Source organism: Theropithecus gelada, chromosome 14 (genome assembly GCF_003255815.1).
Source record: "Theropithecus gelada isolate Dixy chromosome 14, Tgel_1.0, whole genome shotgun sequence".
NCBI classification, from domain to species: Eukaryota; Metazoa; Chordata; class Mammalia; order Primates; family Cercopithecidae; genus Theropithecus; species Theropithecus gelada.
The window spans coordinates 114530921-114552982 of record NC_037682.1 but is presented as its reverse complement, the minus strand read 5'-3'; the positions used below and the strand labels follow the sequence as shown (position 1 = coordinate 114552982).

The 22062-nt window shown below is 45.1% G+C and overlaps 1 protein-coding gene across 1 annotated transcript in view; it reads left to right on the top strand.

Annotated features, from left to right (window-relative positions):
• Positions 1-22062, top strand: part of CLMP (CXADR like membrane protein) — a 121129-nt gene that overhangs the window by 80106 nt on the left and 18961 nt on the right. The window contains exon 2 of the mRNA XM_025355679.1: positions 13911-14068. Within this exon, the coding sequence (XP_025211464.1) occupies positions 13911-14068 (158 nt within the window). The remainder of the gene's footprint in view (positions 1-13910; positions 14069-22062) is intronic.

The window sequence follows — 22062 nt, the reverse complement described above, 5'->3', positions numbered from 1 at the left end:
CAATCTGCCAAACGCAGAGGTCAGCTTGGCAACTGGTTTGCTAATCACGAAGGCTGCCATTCAGTCTGGAAGGTCATTGCTTGCCATGTATAGTTGCTAAACTTCTAACCTACTCTTCAAGGTCTGGGATAAACATTTCTTTTACTATGAAACCATCCCTGATCACTTTAGTGATCTTCCTCCTCTAAATTCCTAAAACAGTTTGACTCTTACACAATACTGATGATCGTATACTGCCTTGAACTGGGTGCCTATTTTGTTTTTCTATTTGATTGTGATCTCTGGATACACAAAAGACAATGTCGTTCATCTCTGTATCCCTGGCAGCACCTAGGATGGTAACAGGTGCTGCTCACCTTTATTGAACAAATATGCACTCCAGGTTACTCGCCTCTGGGTGCCAACTATTTTGTCAATGTACTTGCTAATTTGTGGCACCCACAACTGGAAGCATAAGGGGTGTTTAAGGAAATGTTGTAGCATCAGTATCCCTGAATATGTTATGATATACAATAATTAAAAATTGGATACTAACAGACCTGTCAAGATCTTGGAACTGTTTTGCTGTGATTTCAGATCCCAGTGACAATAAGAGAATGTAAATAACTTGATACCTCTCAGCTGACTAGTTTTGAATATGAAATTGGCCTGCAGATGGCCGAGCACAGTGGCTCATGCCTGTAATCCCAGCACTTTGGAGGCCGAGGTGGATGGATCACCTGAGGTCAGGAGTTCGAGACCAGACTGACCAACATAGTGAAACCCCATCTCTACTGAAAACACAAAATTAGCCAAGCATGGTGGTGGGTGCCTGTAATCCCAGCTACTCGGGAGGCTGAGGCAGAAGAATAACTTCAATCCGGGAGGCGGAGGTTGTAGTGAGCTGAGATCACACCACTGCACTCCAGCCTGGGCAACAAGAGTGAAACTTCATTTCAAAAAAAAAGAAAGAAAGAAATTGGCCTGAAGGCAAGATAGTGACCTAGATGACCTTCTGTGGGCCTGCCCATGCTTGAGATTCTACATTACATATAGTCAGAGCATTCCAGGATTCCGTAAGTTACTGGCCTAGAACAAAGACTAAACTTCAAGATTGAAAGAGCCTTAAGAGTTATTTTGCCAATTCCTTAATCTCCCTGAAACCATTGGGGCAGACTTATTCCTTCCCTTGTTGCCTTTTCTTGTTAACTACCTAGAGGCCATAGTTGACAACATCTGATGAATTGATTTGTTTCATGATAAATTCTGCAGTTAAAATAAGTTTTTTCCGAGCCAGGGGGATCACTTGAGGCCCGGAGTTCAAGACCAGCCTGGCCAACATGTTGAAATCCGTCTCTAAAAAAATAAATAAATAAAATAAATAAGTCTTTTTTGGTCTTAGACAAAGTAAACATCTGCTGCAGTTAGAATAAGTTAAAACAGTGATCTTAAGTTATTAAAATAGTGTATGTTTCTATTTCCTGGGAAAAGTTCCTCTCAAATGCCTAACCATATTTTCTAAGATTTTCATTTTTTCCCTGGGCCCTTGAACATTAAATGCGCATGGTTGGAAATTTAGCACATAACTACAAATGGCAGCAAAGTGCTTATAAGCTTAAATCCAAAGTAGTCTGTAATTCTTTGTCCATTATAATCCTTGTTACTAAGAATACCTCAAAGGTGAGGCCTGGCTAATCCTCCATAAGTAAATTCTGCCCCCTTGTGGATTAAAATAGCAACAGAAAGGAAAGAAATGCTGTAGTTGTATGGGCCAGTTCAAGATGGTTGAAAGAGCCCTTCAACCATCTTGAAAAGTCATGTTAATGAGGGAACATAACTATGGCCAGGTGTGGTGGCTCACGCCTGTAATCCCAGCACTTTGGGAGACTGAGGTGGGTGGATCACCTGAGGTCAGGAGTTCCACACCAGCCTGGCCAACATGGTGAAACTCTGTCTCCACTAAAAACACAAAAATTAGCTGGGTGTCGTGGTGTGCATCGGTAATCCCAGGTACTCAGAAGGATGAGGCACTTGAATCCAGGAGGTAGAAGTTGCACTGAGCCCAGATCATGCCACTGCACTCCAGCTGAGGCACACACAAAGAAAACCACATACACAATAGGACAAAACTTGACCTTTTGTATAAATTGTGTAAGTGCTCACTGATGGTGACTAAATACACTGACAGTAGTGTACACTTGTATTTTATATTTTGCATCACATTCAACTAAGACAGGGTCCTGAATATGCTAATCACTCATAATTATTAACAGTTCTAGTGGGCCAGGCGCGGTGGCTCACGCCTGTAATCCCAGCTCTTTGGGAGGCCGACGTGGGCGGATCACGAGGTCAGCAGATCGAGACCAACCTGGCTAACACGGTGAAACCCTGTCTCTACTAAAAATACAAAAAACTTAGCCAGGCGTGGTGGTGGGCACCTGCAGTCCCAGCTACTCAGGAGGCTGAGGCAGGAACATCACTTGAACCTGGGAGGCAGAGCTTGCAGTGAACCCAGATTGCACCACTGCACTCCAGCCTGGGTGACAGAGCGAGATTCCATCTCAAAAAAAAAAAAAAAAAAAAAAGTTCATAGAACATTATAGTTAGAAAAGACATTAAATATTGGGTTTAACATCCACATATAGGGATCCCTTTACAGCTCCTCACACACCCTCATCTGATTGACTCCAGTAATGGAAAATTCACTAAACAGTAGAGCTTTTTCTCTTATCAGACAGGGCTGTTACAGAGTCAGTCAACATATTAAGCCCAAATTGCATAAGCCCTTTCCTTTCTTTCCCTCAACTTCTCCCTTTTCCCTCACTCCTTTTCCCCATCTTTCTTCTCCTCTAAAACCAACCCACAGACTGGGAAGGAGGTAGAAGCTCAATATCTGGCCTCCTTGACTGACACCCCACAGCTCAGGCTGTCACCTTGGTCTTTGTACTCCCACCATTTTTCTTTTTCTTTGAGAAGAAGTTTCACTCCGTTGCCCAGGCTGGAGTGCTGTGTCATGATCTTGGCTTGCTACAGCCTCCACTTCCTGAGTTCCAGCGATCCTCCTGTCTAAGCCTCCCTAGTAGCTGGGATTACAGGCATGGTTACCACAACTGGCTAATTTTTCTTTTTTTTCTGACACAGAGGCTTGCTCTGTCACCCAGGCTGGAGTGCAGTGGCGCAGTCAGGGCTCACTGCAACTTCCACCTCCCGGGTTCAAGTGATTCTCCCATCTTAGCCTCCCAAGTAGCTGGAATTACAGGCACCTACCACCACGGCCAGCTAATTTTTGTGTTTTTAGTAGGGAAAGGGTTTCACCATGTTGGGCACACTGGTCTTGAACTCCTGACCTTGTGATCTGCCCACTTCAGCTTCCCAAAGTGCTGTGATTATAGGCGTGAGCCATTGTGTGGGCGACACCACTTATTTCAAGGCCTCCAGGAAGAAACATCCCCTTTGGAGGGGTGGGAGGAAATAACTAGGCACCACGTTGATTCCCTAATTCTGACCAAAGGAACAAAATGCAGTAAACCCATTATTTGTTTTGTGGCCTTTAAATGTTGGAAGGTAGCTACGATGTTGCCCCTTGGTCTTCCATCCTCATAATTTATTCACCTATAACTGCATTAGCTGTTCCTCATATATTTTTCTGACCCTATCATTTGCCGGTCATGACTCCCCGAATGCCCCTTTTTGTCAATGTCCCTCCCAGTGTTCAGCATCTAAAACTGAACACAGTTGCTCTGGATATGCTAGGTTGGCTAGTATAAAGTACGATGGAGCTGTTACTCCCGTGTTTGGAACATCAAACCTCTATGAATGCGGCCACATCATACTGGTGGTCAATATAAATCTCTTAGTTCCCCAGGTCCTCCAGGTCTTTCCCACCCTGAACTTGTGTCTCACTGAAACTTTTAACATTTGCCTCCATTCAATTTCTTCTTGCTTTGGGTTGGAATCTCAGCCACCAGCAGGATAACTATGTACCTCAGTGTGTCCAACCAGATTAGCTCTGCTACCTAGCTCTGTGCCATCTACATTTACAAACATGATCTCTGTGTTTCCAACCTGCCAGTTTCAAGGAAAAGACAATCATCTTTGGTGTGGGGAAGAAAAAATAATAAAAACTAGAGGTGGACTGTCAGCAGTGTGGCCTCAGCTGTGTGGTCATCCTCAGTTTTCTCTTCTTTAAAAGACAGTTGGTAACATTGGCTCTCAAGGGCTCAGACTGATAACAAATGATAACATTTGAGTTACGGGCTCACATGAGATCGTGCAGTTGAATCAGTTAATTGTTCGTTGTTAAATTAATATAAGGTATCAACAATCATCTTTCAAAGGATTTGAAGGAGTAGGAGAGACTGTCATCACCTTTGTATTCTTAGCACCATCCTTGCCTGATAGGTGAAGAGCTCCCAGCAGTTTTTTAATGTGGATAAACACCTGCAAAGTTCCTATTGAGACAGTTTTTCACAGAGGGGAAAGGAGACAAGTCGACCATTTTTCTCTTTTCTTTTTTCAGTGAGACAGAGTTTCGCTCTTGTTGCCCAGGTTGGAGTACAATGGCACGATCTTGGCTCACTGCAACCTCTGCCTCCCCGGTTCAAGCGATTCTCCTGCCTCAGTCTCCCGAAGTAGCTGGGATTACAGGCATGCACCACCACAACTGGCTAACTTTGTATTTTTAGTAGAGACAGGGTTTCTCCATGTTAGTCAGGCTGGTCTCGAACTCCCAACCTCAGGTGATCCGCCCACCTCAGCCTCCCAAAGTGCTGGGATTACAGGCCTGAGCCACTGCACCAGGCCAAGTTGACCATTTTTAAATCAGTTTGTGTTTAATCTGAAAACTTCTCCAACCATCCATCAGTGTCAGGTTCTCCTTTTTTCTCCTTCTACTTCCTCCCACTCTCCTTCTTTTTCCTTCTGCCATCCCCCACTTCCCTACCTCTTCCCTTCCTTTCCCTCACCCTCTCTCTTTTCCCTCACTCCCTTTCCCCATCCTTCTCCTCCCCTAAAATCAACCCACAGGCTGGGAAGGAGGTAGAAGCTCAATATCCACCCCCCCTGACTGAAGCTCAGACTGTCACCTGGGTCCTTGTATCCACACCACTAATTTTAAGGACTCTAGGAACAAATATCCTCTTTGGAGGGGTGGGAGGAAATAACTAGGCACCGTCTTGATTCCCAGATGTCTGAAATTCCACTGATAACTTGCAAGCTTCATTCCTTTGGCTTTAGGCTTTAAACTGTTTAAATACCAAATGTATGTTTGTATTTGAAAAGACGGTAAAACGTCAGAGATTTAGCAGCTCATAGTAAATATGGTCTTCCTCTTCTGAAGACTCTCATAAAAGGAGTGGACTGGAGAGATTCTGGGGTTGGGCTGGGTGTGGGATTGGGAAAACAAATGAGAGAGGAACTTCACTAGTTCATGACAAGGGAGGCTGGGGGGAACTGATCGGCGAGGACAAGTGGTGCCATTAGCTTCCAGGTGTTCCCTCCTCCTAGAATGCTCTTCCCTCCCTCTGTGCAGTAAAAACATGCCTGTCTCTGCAGAACTACCTCCATCCTTACTCACTGCAGTCTTCCTTAATCGCTCGTCAGGAATGACCTTCTCTACAATATTATCAACCTTCTTAAGTGTGCTAATATTGTTGTTGTTGTGAGGAATAACATGCTTATTTTCAGGAGATGCACACTGAAACATTTAGACTTAGTGTCATGCCATCCACAACTTGATTTCAACGGTACAACAAAAAAAAATAGAGAGGAGAGAGCACACAAAAGCGAGCAATTATAGCCAAATGCTAACAGTGATCAAGCAAAACGACTTCCAAACTTTTCACAATCCTGGTTTGTCCTCATGCTATGTTTTCTGGTTTTCCCTGTCTTTCAAAATGCAGCAAGGTGGTGGCTCATGCCTATGATCTCAGCACTTTCAAAGGCTGAGTGGGGAGGACAGCTTGAGCTCAGGAGCCTGAGCTTGAGCCCAGGCCAGCCTGGGCAACATGGTGAAACCCTGTCTCTATAAAAACATAAAATAAAAATTTTTAGGCCGGGCATGGTGGCTCGCGGCTGTAATCCCAGCACTTTGGGAGGCTGAGGTGGGAGGATCACCTGAGGTCAGGACTTTGAGACCAGCCTGGCCAACACGGTGAAAGCCCATCTCTACTAAAAATACAAAAATTTGCCAGGTGTGGTGGCGTGGGCCTGTAATCCCAGCTATTCACAAGGTTGGGGCAGGAGAATCGCTTGAACCAGGAGGCAGAGGTTTTGGTGAGCTGAGATCACGCCACTGCACTCAAGCCTGGGCGACAGAGTGAGACTCCGTATAAATTAAAAAAAAAAAAAAAATTTAATTAGCCAGGCATGGTGGTGAAAGCCTATAGTCCCAGCTGCTTGGGAGGCTGAGGTGGGAGGATCACTTGAGCCCAGGAAGTTGAGGCTGTGAGAGTTATGATTGTGCCACTGCACTCCAGCCTGGCCGACAGAGTATCTGAGACCCTGCCTCAAAAAAAAAAAAAAAAAAATATGCAGCAACTACAATTATTAATAGTAGTCACCATTTGCTGAGTGTGTGCTACATACCATGTGCCAGTGCTTGACACTTTCATACATCATGTATAATGCTTACAATAACTTCCAAAGTTGATGTTTTTATTTTCCTTTTACGGAAAAGTAAACAACTCAGAGCAATCAGGGAATTAATTGGTCTTACAGCCACTACTCAAGTCCAGACCTCTCAGACTCCAAAGCTCATGCTTTTTCCATTGCATCATGCTCTGTCGTGAACTGCATACAGTGTTCCATAAACAACCTGGAAGGCAGGCGCGCGCACACACACACACACACACACCCCTCCTACAGAATTATATATACAGCCAGGGTCAAGGGAAAACTTCCTATCTGCCTGCTGAAGATTCATTGAAAAGCACTGACAAGAGGCAGATGAACAGGAGAAAAGGCATACAAATTTATTAAACTGTTCAAGAGTGTCCAATCTTTTTGCTTCCCTGAGCCACACTGGAAGAATAATAATTACCTTGGGCCACACATAAAATACACTAACACTAACAACAGCTGATGAGCTTAAAAAAAAAAAAAAAGTAAAATCGCAATAAAATCTCATAATGGCAGGGCGTGGTGGCTCATGGCTGTAATTCTGGCACTTTGGAAGGCCGAGATGGGTGGATCACTGAGGTCAGGAGTTTGAGACCAGCCTGGCCAACATGGTGAAACCCCATCTCTACTAAAAATACAAAAATGAGCCAGGCGTGGTGGCGTGGGCCTGTAGTCCCAGCTACTTGGGAGGCTGAGGCACCATAATCGCTGGAACCCGGGAGGCAGAGGTTGCAGTGAGCCAAGATTCCGCTACTATACTCCAGCCTAGGTGACAGAGCAAGACTGTCTCAAAACACACACACACACACACACACACACACACACACACACACAGAGTTACTCCTGCCCACCTCTTTGAAAGGGGTGTCTTAAGGTTCAGGAGAATCTTTAAGAAAATGTAAATACAGCCTGGCACGGTGGCTCATGCCTATAATCCCAGCACTTTGGGAGTCCAAGGCAGGCGGATCACCTGAGGTCAGGAGTTCGAGACGAACCTGACGAACATGGTGAAACCCCGTCTCTACTAAAAATACAAAATTAACCAGGTGTGGTGGCGCATGCCTGTAATCCCAGCTATTCACAAGGCTGAGGCAGGAGAACCGCTTGAACCCAGGAGGCGGCAGTTGTGGTGAGCCAAGATCATGCCACTGCACTCCAACCTGGGCGACCGAGCGAGACTCCATCTCAAAATTAAAAAAGAAAAAGAAAGAAAGAAAGAGAGAGAAAGAGAGGGAGAGAGAAAGGAAGGAGGGAGGGAGGGAGGGAAGGAAGGAAGGAAGGAAGGAAGGCAGGAAGGCAGGCAGGAAGGAGGGAAGATGTAAATACCTTTTAGAGGATAAAACTTTAGTCTTAACTGACTGTAGGCAACAGTCATCTGAGAAAAAGTCCCTTCTAGCAGAGATGAGCAGGGGAAGAGAACTAACATTTTAGTGGGAGACTCCTATGTGCTTTCACGGTGCTAGCTGCTTTCCTCAGTGTCTTCTTTAATTCCCATTTTGCAGATGGAAACACTAAGGCCCAGAAGGTAATTCTCTCAAGCTCCCAGAGGTCCTTTGATAAGTGCCTGAGGTGCATGCAAAAGCTCCCACTTAAGGAGCTGAGGCGGGCTGATCACCTGAGGTCGGGAGTTTGAAACCAGCCTGGTCAACACGGTGAAACCCTGTCTCTACTAAAAATACAAAAATTAGCCAGGCATGGTGGCGCACTTCTATAATCCCTGCTACTCAGGAGGCTGAGGCACAAGAATCAGTTGAACCTGGGAGGCAGAGATTGCAGTGAGCCGAGATTGCGCGACTGCACTCTAGCCTGGGCAACAGAGTGAGACTCTGTCTAAAAAAAAAAAAAAAAAAAGAGAGAACCCAGGCCCCTCTCTGCTTAGGTGGGTTAAAAAAAGAAAAAAAAAAAAAAGTACAGAAGATCCTTTGAGCAATGTAAAAAAATGTAAAAGAGTTAATGTGAAGAAAAAAGAAAGAAAGAAAGAAAAGGACAGAAGGAGAAGGACCTTAGAAATCTGTAGAAATCGCAGTGGCCTCCTGGAGTCTAACCAACTGAAGTTCAAGGAAGACTAGAAGTGTATGCGCCCCGATCTCGTGGCTCCCTGCCTTGATAAAGCCATTTGTATTCACCGAGGGGCTCCTCCCTGCACTGCTGTATTTAATTCTGGATATGGTATAAATAGGACTTGGCTGACTGTCAAAGCACACCCACCACAATGTTCCGGTCTTTTTGGGACATCAACCGAATCTGAGCCTTTGATTCCCTCTAGTGGCTTAAATTGGCAACTTTTGTAGCTGGCTTTTGGCATTTGTTATTGAATGTTTAAGTATCTACGTATGCACTAAATTGGTGCTGGGTTCTCTAGCTCTGCCTGGAGTGTAGGGCACTGGTTTCATTTGAGCATTTTTGTGTCTAGTGGAAAGTGATCAGGGTTAAGCCAGAGCTCATACTTACAAAGCTCCTTCTTACAAAGCTTAGCTTAGTATAGTGCAAACCAGTGAATTTCCCAGATGTTCTAAAGCTGCTTTATTGTAATTCTGGGAGGATGGGTTATTATACGGATTTTTTCTGCCACTAAACGAGTTGTAGGACCTTGCGCTGTCTCTTTTACCCCTGGGTCTTAGTTTGTTCATTGGTAAAAATGAGCATGTGGGTTACACTCAAATAAATTCAACAAATATTAATTGAACACTTGCAGTGTGAGACCCTGGGCTGAGTACTATGGGAAGGCAGTAATGAATGGTACTTGATCTCAAGGAGCTTACAGGATAATGGGAGAACCAGACATCCTGGAAGCCACATAAAATTGGGCAGGAGGAGGCTGGGCATGGTAGCTCACACCTGTAATTCCAGCACTTTGGGAGGCTGAGGCAGTTGGATCACTTGAGGCCAAGAGTTGGAGACCAGCCTGACCAACATGGTGAAATCCTGTCTCTATTAAAAATACAAAAAAAAAAAAAAAAAAGGCGTGTTGGCACATGCCAGTAATCCTAGCTACTTGGGAGGCTAAGGCAGGAGAATCACTGGAACCTGGGAGGCAGAGGCTGCAGTGAGAGGAGATTGCGCCACTGTGCTCCAGCCTGGGTGACAGAGCAAGACTGTCTCAAAAAAACAAAAACAAAAACAAAAACAAACCTGGCTGGGCACGGTGGCCCTCGCCTGTAATCCCATCACTTTGGGAGGCTGAGGTGGGCAGATATCACAAGGTCAAGAGATTGAGACCATCTTGTCCAACATGGTAAAACCCTGTTTCTACTAAAAATACAAAAATTAGCTGCGTGTGATGGCTTGTGCCTGTAGTCCTAGTTACTTGGGAGGCTGAGGCAGGAGAATCGCTTGAACCAGGGAATCGGAGGCTGCTCTGAGCCAAAATCGTGCCACTGCACTCCAGCCTGGTGACAGAGACACTCTGTCAAAAGAAAAGAAAAGAAAAGAAAACCTGGAAAGATAGCTCAAAGGGCCAATCTTAGGTTCCACAATAGTGGTGTTATTTGCAGGAATAACTAGGGAAGTTACATACATACCTTTTTTTTTTTTTTAGAGACAGAGTCTTACTCTGTCACCCATGCTGGAGTGCAGTGGTGCAATCATGGCTCACTACAGCCTCGACTTTCCAAGCTCAGGTGATCCTCCCACCTCAGCCTTGCATATCTTATCACCTCTGGCGTAATGGCTGACAATGGCTTATGTCTGCGCCTAACCAGGATTTAGGCTCCTCTCCTTCCCAGCCTGATGGTCCTCCCATTAGCTTTGCAAAAGCGGTTGAGTTTTGGGCAAGGCCTATTATCATTTGAACTATAACCTAAATGTCTTCCAAAGTTATCTTGACCCAGTAGCCCGGGAATAATTAAGGGAAAGGGAAGATCCAGGGTGGGTTAGTTTAGCTTACTGTTATAATTTTCCCACTGATATAACACTTGCAAAGGCCATTTCAGATGCCTCTGAGGGCTCCTCCCCTGCAGGCTCAGCCCAAGCAGCCTTGCTGTAGAATGAAGCACAATTGCCCCTGCTCCATTCTTCCTCATCTCATTTCCCTGAAAGCAAGAATACCAGAAGCCCTTTTCCTTCCCACAAATTGGCTGCTGATCAATTTTGGTAAATAAACAGGGAATTAGAGAATTAGAAAATAAACAGAGAGGCTGATTTGTGGCTCACGCCTGTAATCCCAGCACTTTGGGAGGCCGAGGCGGGTGGATCACCTGAGGTCAGAAGTTCGAGACCAGCCTGGCTAACATGGTGAAGCTCCGTCTCTACTAAAAATACAAAAAAAAATCAGCCGGTGTGGCACACGTCTATAATCCCAGCTACTCCAGAGACTGAGACAGGAGAATCCCTTGAACCTGGGAGGCAGAGGTTGCAGTGAGCTGAGATCATGCCACTGAACTCCAGCCTGGGTGACAGAGCGAGACTCCATATCAAAAGAAAAGAAAAAGGCTATTTCATATTTTGAAACCATCTGACAGAAAGCTACAGAGAATGGAAGATAGAACTTGGGGTGATACAAGAATGTGTGTTTCTAAGGGAGGCAAGAACTCCTTGTAACAGCCCACTTGTTCCCCAAGGTATTTCTGCACTTACAGAGAGGTCGGAGGTCGGGGGCCGGGGGCGGGCAGTGGGGGAGGAGGGTAGTAACCTGTCTCTAGGAAGGCTCTAAGGAGCAACCTGGAACCCAGCCCGTGACCTGGTATTGAAGCCTGTTTTGGGGAGGATGCCAACCCCTGACTTCCAGTCTCAGTAGAAGGAAAAAAAGTGTTTTTGTGGAATAAGCAGAGAAATTAAGGGACCTGAGACAGTTTAGCCCAGGCATAATGGATGGAACAGAAGTATTTCCAAGAGCTTCATTTAGAGGCACAAGAGAAATGAAAAATGAAGAAATAAAGCAAAGCAGGGCTGTGACTTCCTCTAACACAACAACTGAGGGTGGACACTATTTAGGAAGCTGTGTGAGCATCAGCAGTGGAAAGGGAGGTGCTGTGGTTGGGGAAAGAACACAGGGATGCCTGTTGGACAGATGCCTGCATCACAATGGACTTGAATCTAAACTCAGTGCCTACCCTCCCCAGCTCACCCCCAAATAAAACACATCGTACTACTGGGCTTCCCCATCACTGCTACTGTGATCACCATCCTACCAGTCATGCAAGCTTAAAAACAATCTTTGCTTTTTTTTTTTTCTGAGAGAGAGTCTCTCTCTGTCACCCAGGCTGGAATGCAATGGTGTGATCTTGGCTCACTGCAACCTCTGCCTCCCAGGTTCAAGTGATTCTCCAGCCTCAGCCTCCTGAGTAGCTGGGATTACAGGCACCTACACACATGCCGGGCTAAGTTTTGTAGTTTTAGTAGAGATGGGGTTTCATCATGTTGGCCATGGTTGGCCAGGCTGGTCTCAAACTCCTGACCTCAGGTGATCTGCCCTCCTCAGCCTCCCAAAGTGCTGAGATTACAGGCATAAGCCACCGTGCCTGGCCCAGTCTTTGCTTTTGAATCCATTTTCTTTCTCCTCTCAGATCCAGTCAGTTGCTGTATTCCATAGTTTTGACTATCACATTACCTCGCAAATCCACAATTTGTTTTTTACTACCTTCACCACTATCCTAGTGCAGTATCTCTTACTTGGAAAAATTTAATAGCATTTTCACAAATGTATGTCTCAATATTTCCCTTTTCCTGTGCATTCAACACACAGCTCCTAAATTATCTCTTCCTTAAGCAAGAGATCATGTCACTGTGCTCACTGCGGCAGGAAAGGGCTTTTATCCCATCAACTGCTTCACTTTTCCAGCATAATTTGTTTTATTTTTACGCACTTCTTCACACCAGCCAAGCTGAACTATTACCACTTACTGAATATCCGCCCCTGCCGCCTCTCCCATCCTGTGCCTTTGATCCTGTCATCTCCAACATCTTAACACCTTTCCTCCTCTATTCTATCCACATGAATTCCATTTTCCAAGCTCCATATCAAATGCCACCTTCTCCATAGTAAAATAAATTGCCTTGTATTCAGAGCCACTCGGTGCTAAACACTATACTAGATGATTTACATACTCTGTTTCTAATATTTACAAAACCTTGGAAGGATTTAAGCTTTTCCTGAACCCTATAATTAATTGCCTGTAATTTCTCTCCTCTAAATTTGCATAGCCCTTTCATCATGAATAATTTCCCTTTATACTACACTATTTGTGTAATTGTCTTTTCATCCTTCTAAATACATGCTACTGGTCAGCAACAACTGTTACTAGATTTAAAGAAAATAAGAAGGTTCATCTCTAAGGTTTTCTCCAGCTTCAAATGGCTATGACTCTATAACTTAAGAACATGAGTTTTTGGGCAACTTAGTGCAGTTTCCATGAGTATCATCTTCTTGGAAGCCTCTGCTAATAGAAGACAGAAAGATCAAAAAACACAGTTGTTTCCAGGCACAGTGGCTCATGCCTGCAATTCTAGCACTTTGTGAGGCCAAGGTTGGAAAATCGCTTGAGCCCAGAAGTAACCTGGGACCTGACACAATAACAGAGGAAGACCCTGTCTCTACAAAAAATTAGCCAGCATGGTGGCATGTGCCTATAGTCTTAGCTTCTCTGGAGGCTGAGGTGGGAGGATTGCTTGAATCGGTGAGGTCAAGGGTGCAATGAGCCATGATTGCACCACTGCATTCCAGCCTGGGCAACAGAGAGACACCAATCTCTCTAAAAACAAGCAAGCAACCAAGCAAGCAAAAAAACAAACAGGCTGGGCACAGTGGCTCATGCTTATAATCCCAGCACTTTGGGAGGCCAACGCGGGTGGATCACCTGAGGTCAGGAGTTCGAGACCAGCCTGGCCAACATGGTGAAACCCTGTCTCTACTAAAAATACAAAAATTAGCTGGGTGTGGTGGCAAGCACCTATAATTCCAGCTACTTAGGAGGCTAAGGCAGGATAATAACTTGAACTCAGGAGGTAGAGGTTGCAGTGAGCTGAGATCCTGCCACTGCACTCCAGCCTGGGTGACAAGAGCGAAACTCCATCCCAAAAAAAAAACAAAACCAAGCTGACATGAGCAATTTCATTGTTCATAAAGACCAAGTAAGGTAAGAAAGACAGGCACTAGCAGGATGTAATTTGGGGTGGTTAAAGAAGATGTGATGAATTCAGTTAACAGAGGAGCCAGTGTGAGACCAGGACTTCCAGTACTCCTAGTCTAGGACTCTTGCAACCTCTTGACACGCCCTTGCCCACAGGAACATCCCATAATTTTTTGTTGTCATAACTGTTCCCCATACATTGCCATCCAGTCTCTGCATTACTCATTAAAGATTTTCTTCTTCCAGTTTCCTACTATGTTGGAACCTTGGGGACTCACACTGAGATCAAGAGAGTGGCAGAGGAAAAGGTCACTTTGCCCTGCCACCATCAACTGGGGCTTCCAGAAAAAGACACTCTGGATATTGAATGGCTGCTCACTGATAATGAAGGCAACCAAAAAGTGGTAAGTAGACACCTGGCTGGAGTCCTTCCTCCTTCTTTTCCTTCTGCATTTGCCTTTCTGCAGTCTTCCAGTCTTTCTTATTGGCTCTGAAAGAGTTAGAATTCCTTTTTCATCTGGCTTCTACTTGAAAGACTTTAGACACAAAACTATAGAGACGAAAGAGTATTGCTGGGCATGATGGCTAACGCCTGTAATCTCAGCATTTTGGGAGGCCAAAGCAGGTGGATCACCTGAGGTCAGGAGTTCGAGACCAACCTGGCCAACATGGTGAAACTCTGTCTCTACTAAAAATAGCCAGGTGTGGTGGCCCATGCCTGTAATCCCAGCTACTTGGGAGGCTGAAGCAGAAGAATCACTTAAACCCAGGAGGCAGAGATTGCAGTGAGCTGAGATCATGCCACTGCACTCCAGCCTGGGTGACACAGCAAGACTCCATCTCAAAAAAAAAAAAAAAAAGAAAGAAATAATAATTAGCCAGATGTGGTGGCACAAACCTGTAGTCTCAGCCACTCGGGAGGCTGAGGTGGGAGGATCACTTGAGCCCAGAAGTGCAAGGCTGCAGTGAGCTATGATCACACCTGTGAATAGCCACTGCACGTGAGCCTGGGCAACATAGCAAGACCCTGTCTCTAAATAAATAAATAAGAAGTTGTCTGGCCGGGTGCAGTGACTCACACCTGTAATCCCAACACTTTGGGAACCTGAGAGGGGTGAACTGCTTGAGTCCAGGAGTTCAAGACCAGACTGGGCAACAAAGTGAGACTCCCTCTGTACAAAAAAAATTTTTTTAATTAGCCAGATGTGATGACACATGCGCATAGTACCAGCTTCTCAGGAGGCTGAAGTAGGAGGATTGCTTGAGTGCAGAAGGATCACTTGAGCCCAGGAGGTCAAGGCTGCAGTGAGCTGAGATCACACCACTGTACTCCAGCCTAGGCAACAGAGCCAGACACTGTCTCTTAAAAAACAAAAACAAAACAGAAGCAAAAGAAAGAAAAAAGTTGTCCTTTCCTCTTCTCTGTCTATACCACTAATTTTATAACATGGTTTATGTTGGGAGGAGCTAAGGTCTTCACTGAAAACAGATTTCAGGATCACTGTTGTAGTTTAACTTGCTTAAACAGCTATCTACATCACTTCATAATATTGATATTGCTTGTCATTTTGTTCTCATACAGTAACATTCTAAGATACTATCTGTTCTCTGTAGAGCGAGGTCACCTTAACCTGAGTAGGTTTATTGATTTATTTTTTTACTTTGAGATAGAGTCTCACTCTGTTGTCCAGGCTGGAGTGCAATGGCTCGATCTTAGCTCACTGCAACCTCCACTCACAGGGTTCAAGCGATTCTCCCGCCTCAGCCTCCTGAGTAGCTGGGATTACAGACGTGCACCACCATGCCTGGCTAATTTTTGTTGTTTTTAGAGATGAAGTCTCACTCTGTCGCCTAGGCTGGAGTGTTGTGGCGCCATCTCCGCCTCCTGGGTTCAAGCGATTTTCGTGCCTCAACCTCCCAGGTAGCTGGAATTACAGGCGTCCACCACCACACCCAGCTAATTTTTGGTTTTTTAGTAGAGATAGAGTGTCACCATGCTGGTCTGGAACTCCTGACCTGAGGTGATCCGCCTGCCTCGGCCTCCCAAAGTGCTGGAATTACAGGCGTGAGCCACTGTGCCCGACCTCTGAGTATGTTTATTTTAACAGCTTCTTGGTCAGCCTAGATTTGATACTCTCAGTTCTGAATGAAATGATGTTCATGTTTATTACAGCCCATGTTCCTGTAATAAAAATCCAAGAATGACTCTGATAGATTCTCTTCTTGGATCACACTCGAGGCAGGTTCCTAAGGTCTTTCTGACTAGAGCTAATCTTGGGCTTCCCTTTCCGCCCTCGTAGAATACCTTTTGAGCAAGAATGCTGCTAAGTCAGGTTAGTGAAAATGCTCCACTCTTGGTATCTTATCACCCTGTCCTGCCTACAATAATAATCCTATCAAGCAGGTTCAGCCAGAAACCCCATCACCCCGATGTTTCCTCTCAGTAATTTCATGACCCCCATCCTGCTCCTTGGTTGTAAACTCCTCTTGTTCTTGCTGGAATCAGAGTCAAGCCCAATCTCTGACTCACAGTGGTCTTCATACCTATTACCGTGGCCCCTCTGGAATACAGTCTGTCTTACTATCTTTAACAAGTTTCGGCCGGGTGCGGTGGCTCACACCTGTAATCCCAGCACTTTGGGAGGCCGAGGTGAGTGGATAACCTGAGGTTAGGAGTTCAAGACCAGGCTGGATAACATGGTGAAACTCTGTCTCTACTAAAAATACAAAAAAATGAGCCAAGCATGGTGGCATCTGCCCATAATCCCAGCTACTCGGGAGACCGAGGCAGGAGAATAGCTTGGAGCCAAGATCGAGCCATTGCACTCCAGCCTGGGCAATAGAGCAAGACTGTCTCAAAAAAAAAAAAAAAAAAGTTTCACTGGATAATTTTCTCATTAACAATTTCACACATCTAACTTTCACCCAAGTATTTTCATTTGATTTAAAGAAAAAAGGACTTGCTTGGTTATATAACCAAGTGAATATAAGGATTAGGATGTTAATTATTGATTTCAAAAAGCCCCTGATATGGCTTTAAGCAGTCACAATTCCCTACTTGTCTTCAGTTGATACTGTGAAGCAAGGATGTCCATTTATTCAATCATTCAGATTACACAAATTTATTTAGCACTTACTGTATGCCATGCTAGGTACCAGGATACAATAGTGAAGAAGACATCATAGTCCTTGCCTTCTTAGAGGTTATAGTGAAAAGACATTCAATAACTTTACAAAGAGCCTGGCACAGTGGCTAGTGTCTGTAATCTCAGCTACTCAGGAGGCTGAGGTGGGTGGATTGCTTGAACCCAGAAGTTTGAGACCAGCCTGGGTGAGACAGTGAGACTCTATCTCTTAAATAATTTTTTTTTTTTTAAGAAAGGAGGGGAGAGGTAGGTAGAAAGACAGGAACAAAGGAACCAATAAAAATTAGCAATATGCCAGGTACAAATCTGTTTAGCACATATTATCTCATTTAATTTAATATGTGCCAGTTGCAGTAGCTTGTGCCTGTAGTCCCAGCTACTTGGGAGGCTCAGGTGGGAGGACTACTTGAGGCCAGGAGTTCCAGATGGCCTGAGCAACAGAATGAGAACTCCCATTTCTAACACAATTTTTAAAATTTGTTAATGTAATACTCATAACTAGAATTAATGGGCTCATTTTACAAATAAGGAGCTGAAGTATACCCACATGTTCGTAAACACACAAACATAGTGAACAAATTGCATAAAGTCACCTAATTTGCATTTTCAAATTAGGCACCCTGGGCTGGGCTGGGCGGGCACAGTGGCTCATGCCTGTAATCCCAGCACTTTGGGAGGCCCAGGCGGGAGGTCCACTTGAGCTCAGGAGTTCAAGACCAGCCTGGGCAACATGGTGAAACCCCACCTCTACTAAAATTACAAAAATTAGCGGGGCGTGGTGGCACGGGCCTATAATCTTAGCCACTTATGAGGCTAAGGTGTGAGAATGGCTGGAGCATGGGAAGTCGAGGCTGCAGTAGGCAGAGATGGTGCCACTGCACTCCAGCCTGGGTGACAGAAGGAAACCATCTCAAAACAAAACAAATGAACAAAAAACAAATTAGGCAGCCTGACCTCAGTGCCTGCTCTGCAAACCACTAGCTGTATTACCTTCATAAATAATTTGAAAGTGTAATATGTGCTATGTAGGCTTCTTCTCCAAGAAAACACCAAGTGGCGGAAAAATCCTGATCTAAAACATCAAGAGAGATCTGCATCCATCTCCATTCAGAGTTTTACAGTTGCTCTGCAGGCGATGGCACAGAATGACTGCCAGAAAGTTGAGCTGCTCCATCTGTTCTATACAAGTCCTAACAAATTGTTCCAGGTCCACCAGGAATGACATAATACAAACAGCCCCAAACCACTAAAATTAGTATTTTTAATTTTTTTCTTTGTTTGCAAAAGGACTAAATTGATGTTCATTTTTCTCCCATCAACACCCTGATGAACTGCTTAGTCTCAGCACCATATTTCTGAGAATTAAAAACAAAATAGGCCAGGCACAGTGGCTCGCACCTGTAATCCTAGCACTTTGGGAGGCTGAGGTGGGCAGATCTTTTGAGGTTAAGAGTTTGAAACCAGCCTGGCCAACATGGTGAAACCCTGTCTCTACTAAAAAAACAAAAAAATCAGCCAGGCGTGGTGGCAGGCACCTGTAATCCCAGCTACTTGGGAGACTGAAGTAGGAGAACTGCTTGAACCCGTGAAGTGGGTTACAGTGAGCAGAGATCGCACCACTGCACTCCAACCTGGGTGACAGAGTGAGACTCCGTTCCCCCCGCCCAAAAAAAGACTATCTTGCAATTGTATAATTTCACCTTTCCAAAGATGTCAGATGCTTGCCTGTATGTTATCCCTTTTTTCTTCATTAAATATTGAGACAGTCTCAGCCTAGGCAACACAATGAGACCTATCTCTTAAAAATATGTGTGTGATGGCCAGGCGTGGTGGTTCACACCTGTAATTCCAGCACTTTGGGAGGCTGAGGCCGGGATCAGGAGGTCAGGAGTTCGAGACCAACCTGACCAACATGGTGAAACCCTGTCTCTACTAAAAATATAAAAATTAGCCAGGAGTGATGGCGGGTGCCTGTAGTCCCAGCTACTCAGGAGGCTGAGGCAGGAGAATCGCTTGAACCCAGGATGAGGAGGTTGCAATGAGCAGAGATCACACCACTGCACTCCAGCCTGGGTGACAGAGTGAGACAACGTCTCAAAAAAAAAAAAAAAAAAAAGTGTATGTCAGCCTGGGCACAGAGGCTCACACCTGTAATTTCAGCACTTTGGGAGGCCAAGGTGGGCAGATCACGAGATCAGGAGCTTGAGAGCAGCTTGGCCAGTATGGTGAAACCCTGTCTCTACTAAAAATACAAAAAAAATTAGCTGGGCCTGGTGGCACACACCTGTAGTTCCAGCTATTTGGGAGGCTGAAGCAGAAGAATCACTTGAACCCGGGAGGCGAAGGTTGCAGTGAGCTGAGATCGCATCACTGTACTCCAGCCTGGGCAAAAAAGCGAGACTCCGTCTCAAAAAAGAAAAAAAAATTGTGGCCGGGCACAGTGGCTCACGCCTGTAATCCCAGCACTTTGGGAGGCCAAGGCAGGCGGATCACAAGGTCAGAAGTTCAAGACCAGCCTAGCCAATATGGTGAAACCCAGTCTCTACTAAAAATACAAAAATTAGCCAGGTGTGGTGGTATGTGCCTATAGTCCCAGCTACTCGGGAGGCTGAGGCAGAAGAATTGCTTGAACCTGGGAGGTGGAGGTTGCAGTGAGCCAAGATTGTGCCACTGCACTCCAGCCTGGGCGACAGAGTGAGGCTCCGTCTCAAAAAAAAAAATAATAATAATAATGTGTGTGTCTTTGTGTGTGTGTGTGTGGAGACAAGATTTTAGGGAAAGCGAGGAAAAGCAGATGGAGTCAGACCTACCTGAATGTACTATGCACTGTGATAGAGGTATGCCCCAAACACCAAAGGTTGAAGCAGGGAGTCACCATTCTAACTGAGGAGTCAAGAAAGACTATATACAAAAAGTGGTCCTGGAGCTTGATCTTGAGGCCTTGTATAGGTGTCGTTGAGGCAAAAATAGAAGAGGAAAAGGCATTTCAGAAGGAAAAAACTGCATAATCAAAGCCGAGATCTATCAGGAGGCACTGAAACAAGAAACATCAGATTTGGGGACAACGAGGTTCAGAGATGTGAGGGCAGGGGTCAAAGGTGAGGTATGGTCCAGACTGCATTGGCACAGGTGTAACATTCAGAAGGCCAGGCCATCATCAGTGCGCACAGGTGATTGGGAAACAGATTTTCAGCCCGGAGAGTTTTGCTACATAAATGTGTGGAATTGTGGCAGGCCATTTCTCCCTAACAATCAAACAGACGGGCCTGCATGACAGTCACACAGACAGGCATGCATAGCACTCCAGTTACACAGACGAATTTCCACAGCACTGCCTTAACACTGAGCAAATAATTAAACCTAGGGAAATTGGTGCCCAGACATTAAAGCTAGAAATGAAACATATGGTCAGTAGGAGACTTGCATAGGCTTCTTCCTATCCTGGAGCAAGTCAAAATAATGGAGACAATCTCACTTTCCTAGTGCCAGAAGCCGTCTTGGGTTGACGAAATCTGAGACAAGTCAAGGTAACAGAGGCAGTTGTCTGAATAGATTTATTGGAAAGTCTAAGGCAGCTCTTCAGACCAAGCAGTAAATGAAATAAGATAGAAATAATCACTCCAGCTGGGCACGGTGGCTCGCCTGTAATCCCAGCACTTTGGGAGACTGAGGTGGGCAGATCACTTGAGGTCAGGGGTTTGAGACCACCCTGGCCAACCTGGCGAAACCCCGTCTCTTCTAAAACTACAAAAATTAGCTGGACGTGGTGGCATGTGCCTGTAGTCCCAGTTATACAGGAGGCTGAGGCATGAGAATCGCTTAAACACAGGAAGCAAAGGTTGCAGTGAGCCAAGATAGCGCCACTGCACTCCAGCCTGGGTAACAGAATGAGACTCTGTCTCAAAAAAAAAAAAAAAAAGAAAAAAAGAAAAAAAGAAAGAATCATTCCAGTACCACAGTAGATAGGCCTTGAAGACACTGGGACCCTCACAGCTTAATCGAACTTAGCAAGCATTTTTTTTGGCCTCTGACCTTCTAGTTGAAACAAAATTAGTTACTTACTGACTTAGGCAAATGCTATACTGCACACAGGCACATAATCCCAACCTATATAAGCACTAAGAAAATGGTACACTTTTGAGTTGGTCCGGTGGAATTATCTCCAGCATTCTCTCTGTATCTGGTTACAGTGATAAATTCCCTTCTTTCCTAGTTTGTCTGCTTCTCGTTACTGGGCCGTGAGAAAATGCAACCAGACCCAGCTCTTTCCGGGAACAGAATGATTAGTATTCTTTGGGTATTGGGCCAAACAATTTTTAAAACCTTAGGGGCCTTCTTGAACCCAGAACCGGGTTAATAAAAATGATAATGCTACACTTGAGTGCTTACTATCTCATTCCCACAAAAATCCTATGAAGTAACGCAGCCCCCATTTATAGTTCAGGATCTTAAGGCTTAGAAAGGATACATGATCAGAGCCAGGAACACAGCTGTCGGTGGAGAGGCTTCCGTTTGGAGATCATTTGACTTCCCAGACAGCAATCCCAATCACTGCGGCCTGGCAGAGTTTTTTTTCTTTTTCTTTTTCTTTTTTTTTTTTTTTTTTTTTGAGACGGCGTCTTGCTCTTTTGCCAGGCTGGAGTGCAATGACACAATCTGGGCTCATGGTAACCTCCACCTCCTGAGTACCTGGGAGTACAGGTGCACGCCACCATGCCCGGCTAATTTTTTTTTTTTTTTTTTTTTTGTATTTTAGTAGAGACGGGGGTTTCACAATGTTGGCCAGGCTGGTCTTGATCTCCTGACCTCGTGATTAACCCGCCTTGGCCTCCCAAAGTGCTGGGATTACAGGTGTAAGCCACCACGCCCGACCTAGCGTTTTTTCAAAATCTGTATCACGACCAATTAGTGGATCCTAAATGATAAGAAATTTTGTTTTTGTTTTTGAGACAGAGTTTCGCTCTTGTTGCCCAGGCTGGAGTGCAATGGCGCAATCTTGGATCACTGCAACCTCTGCCTCCTGGGTTCTCCTCCCTAAGCCTCCTGAGTAGCTGGGATTAGAGGCATGCACCACCATGCCCGGCTAATTTTGTATTTTTAATAGAAACAGGTTTCTCCATATTGGTCAAGCTGGTCTCGAACTCCCGACCTCAGGTGATCTGCCCGCCTCAGTCTCCCAAAGTGCTGGGATTACAGCCGTGAGCCACCGCGCCCAGCCTTTTTTCTTTTTTTTTTTTTTTTTTTTTTTTTGA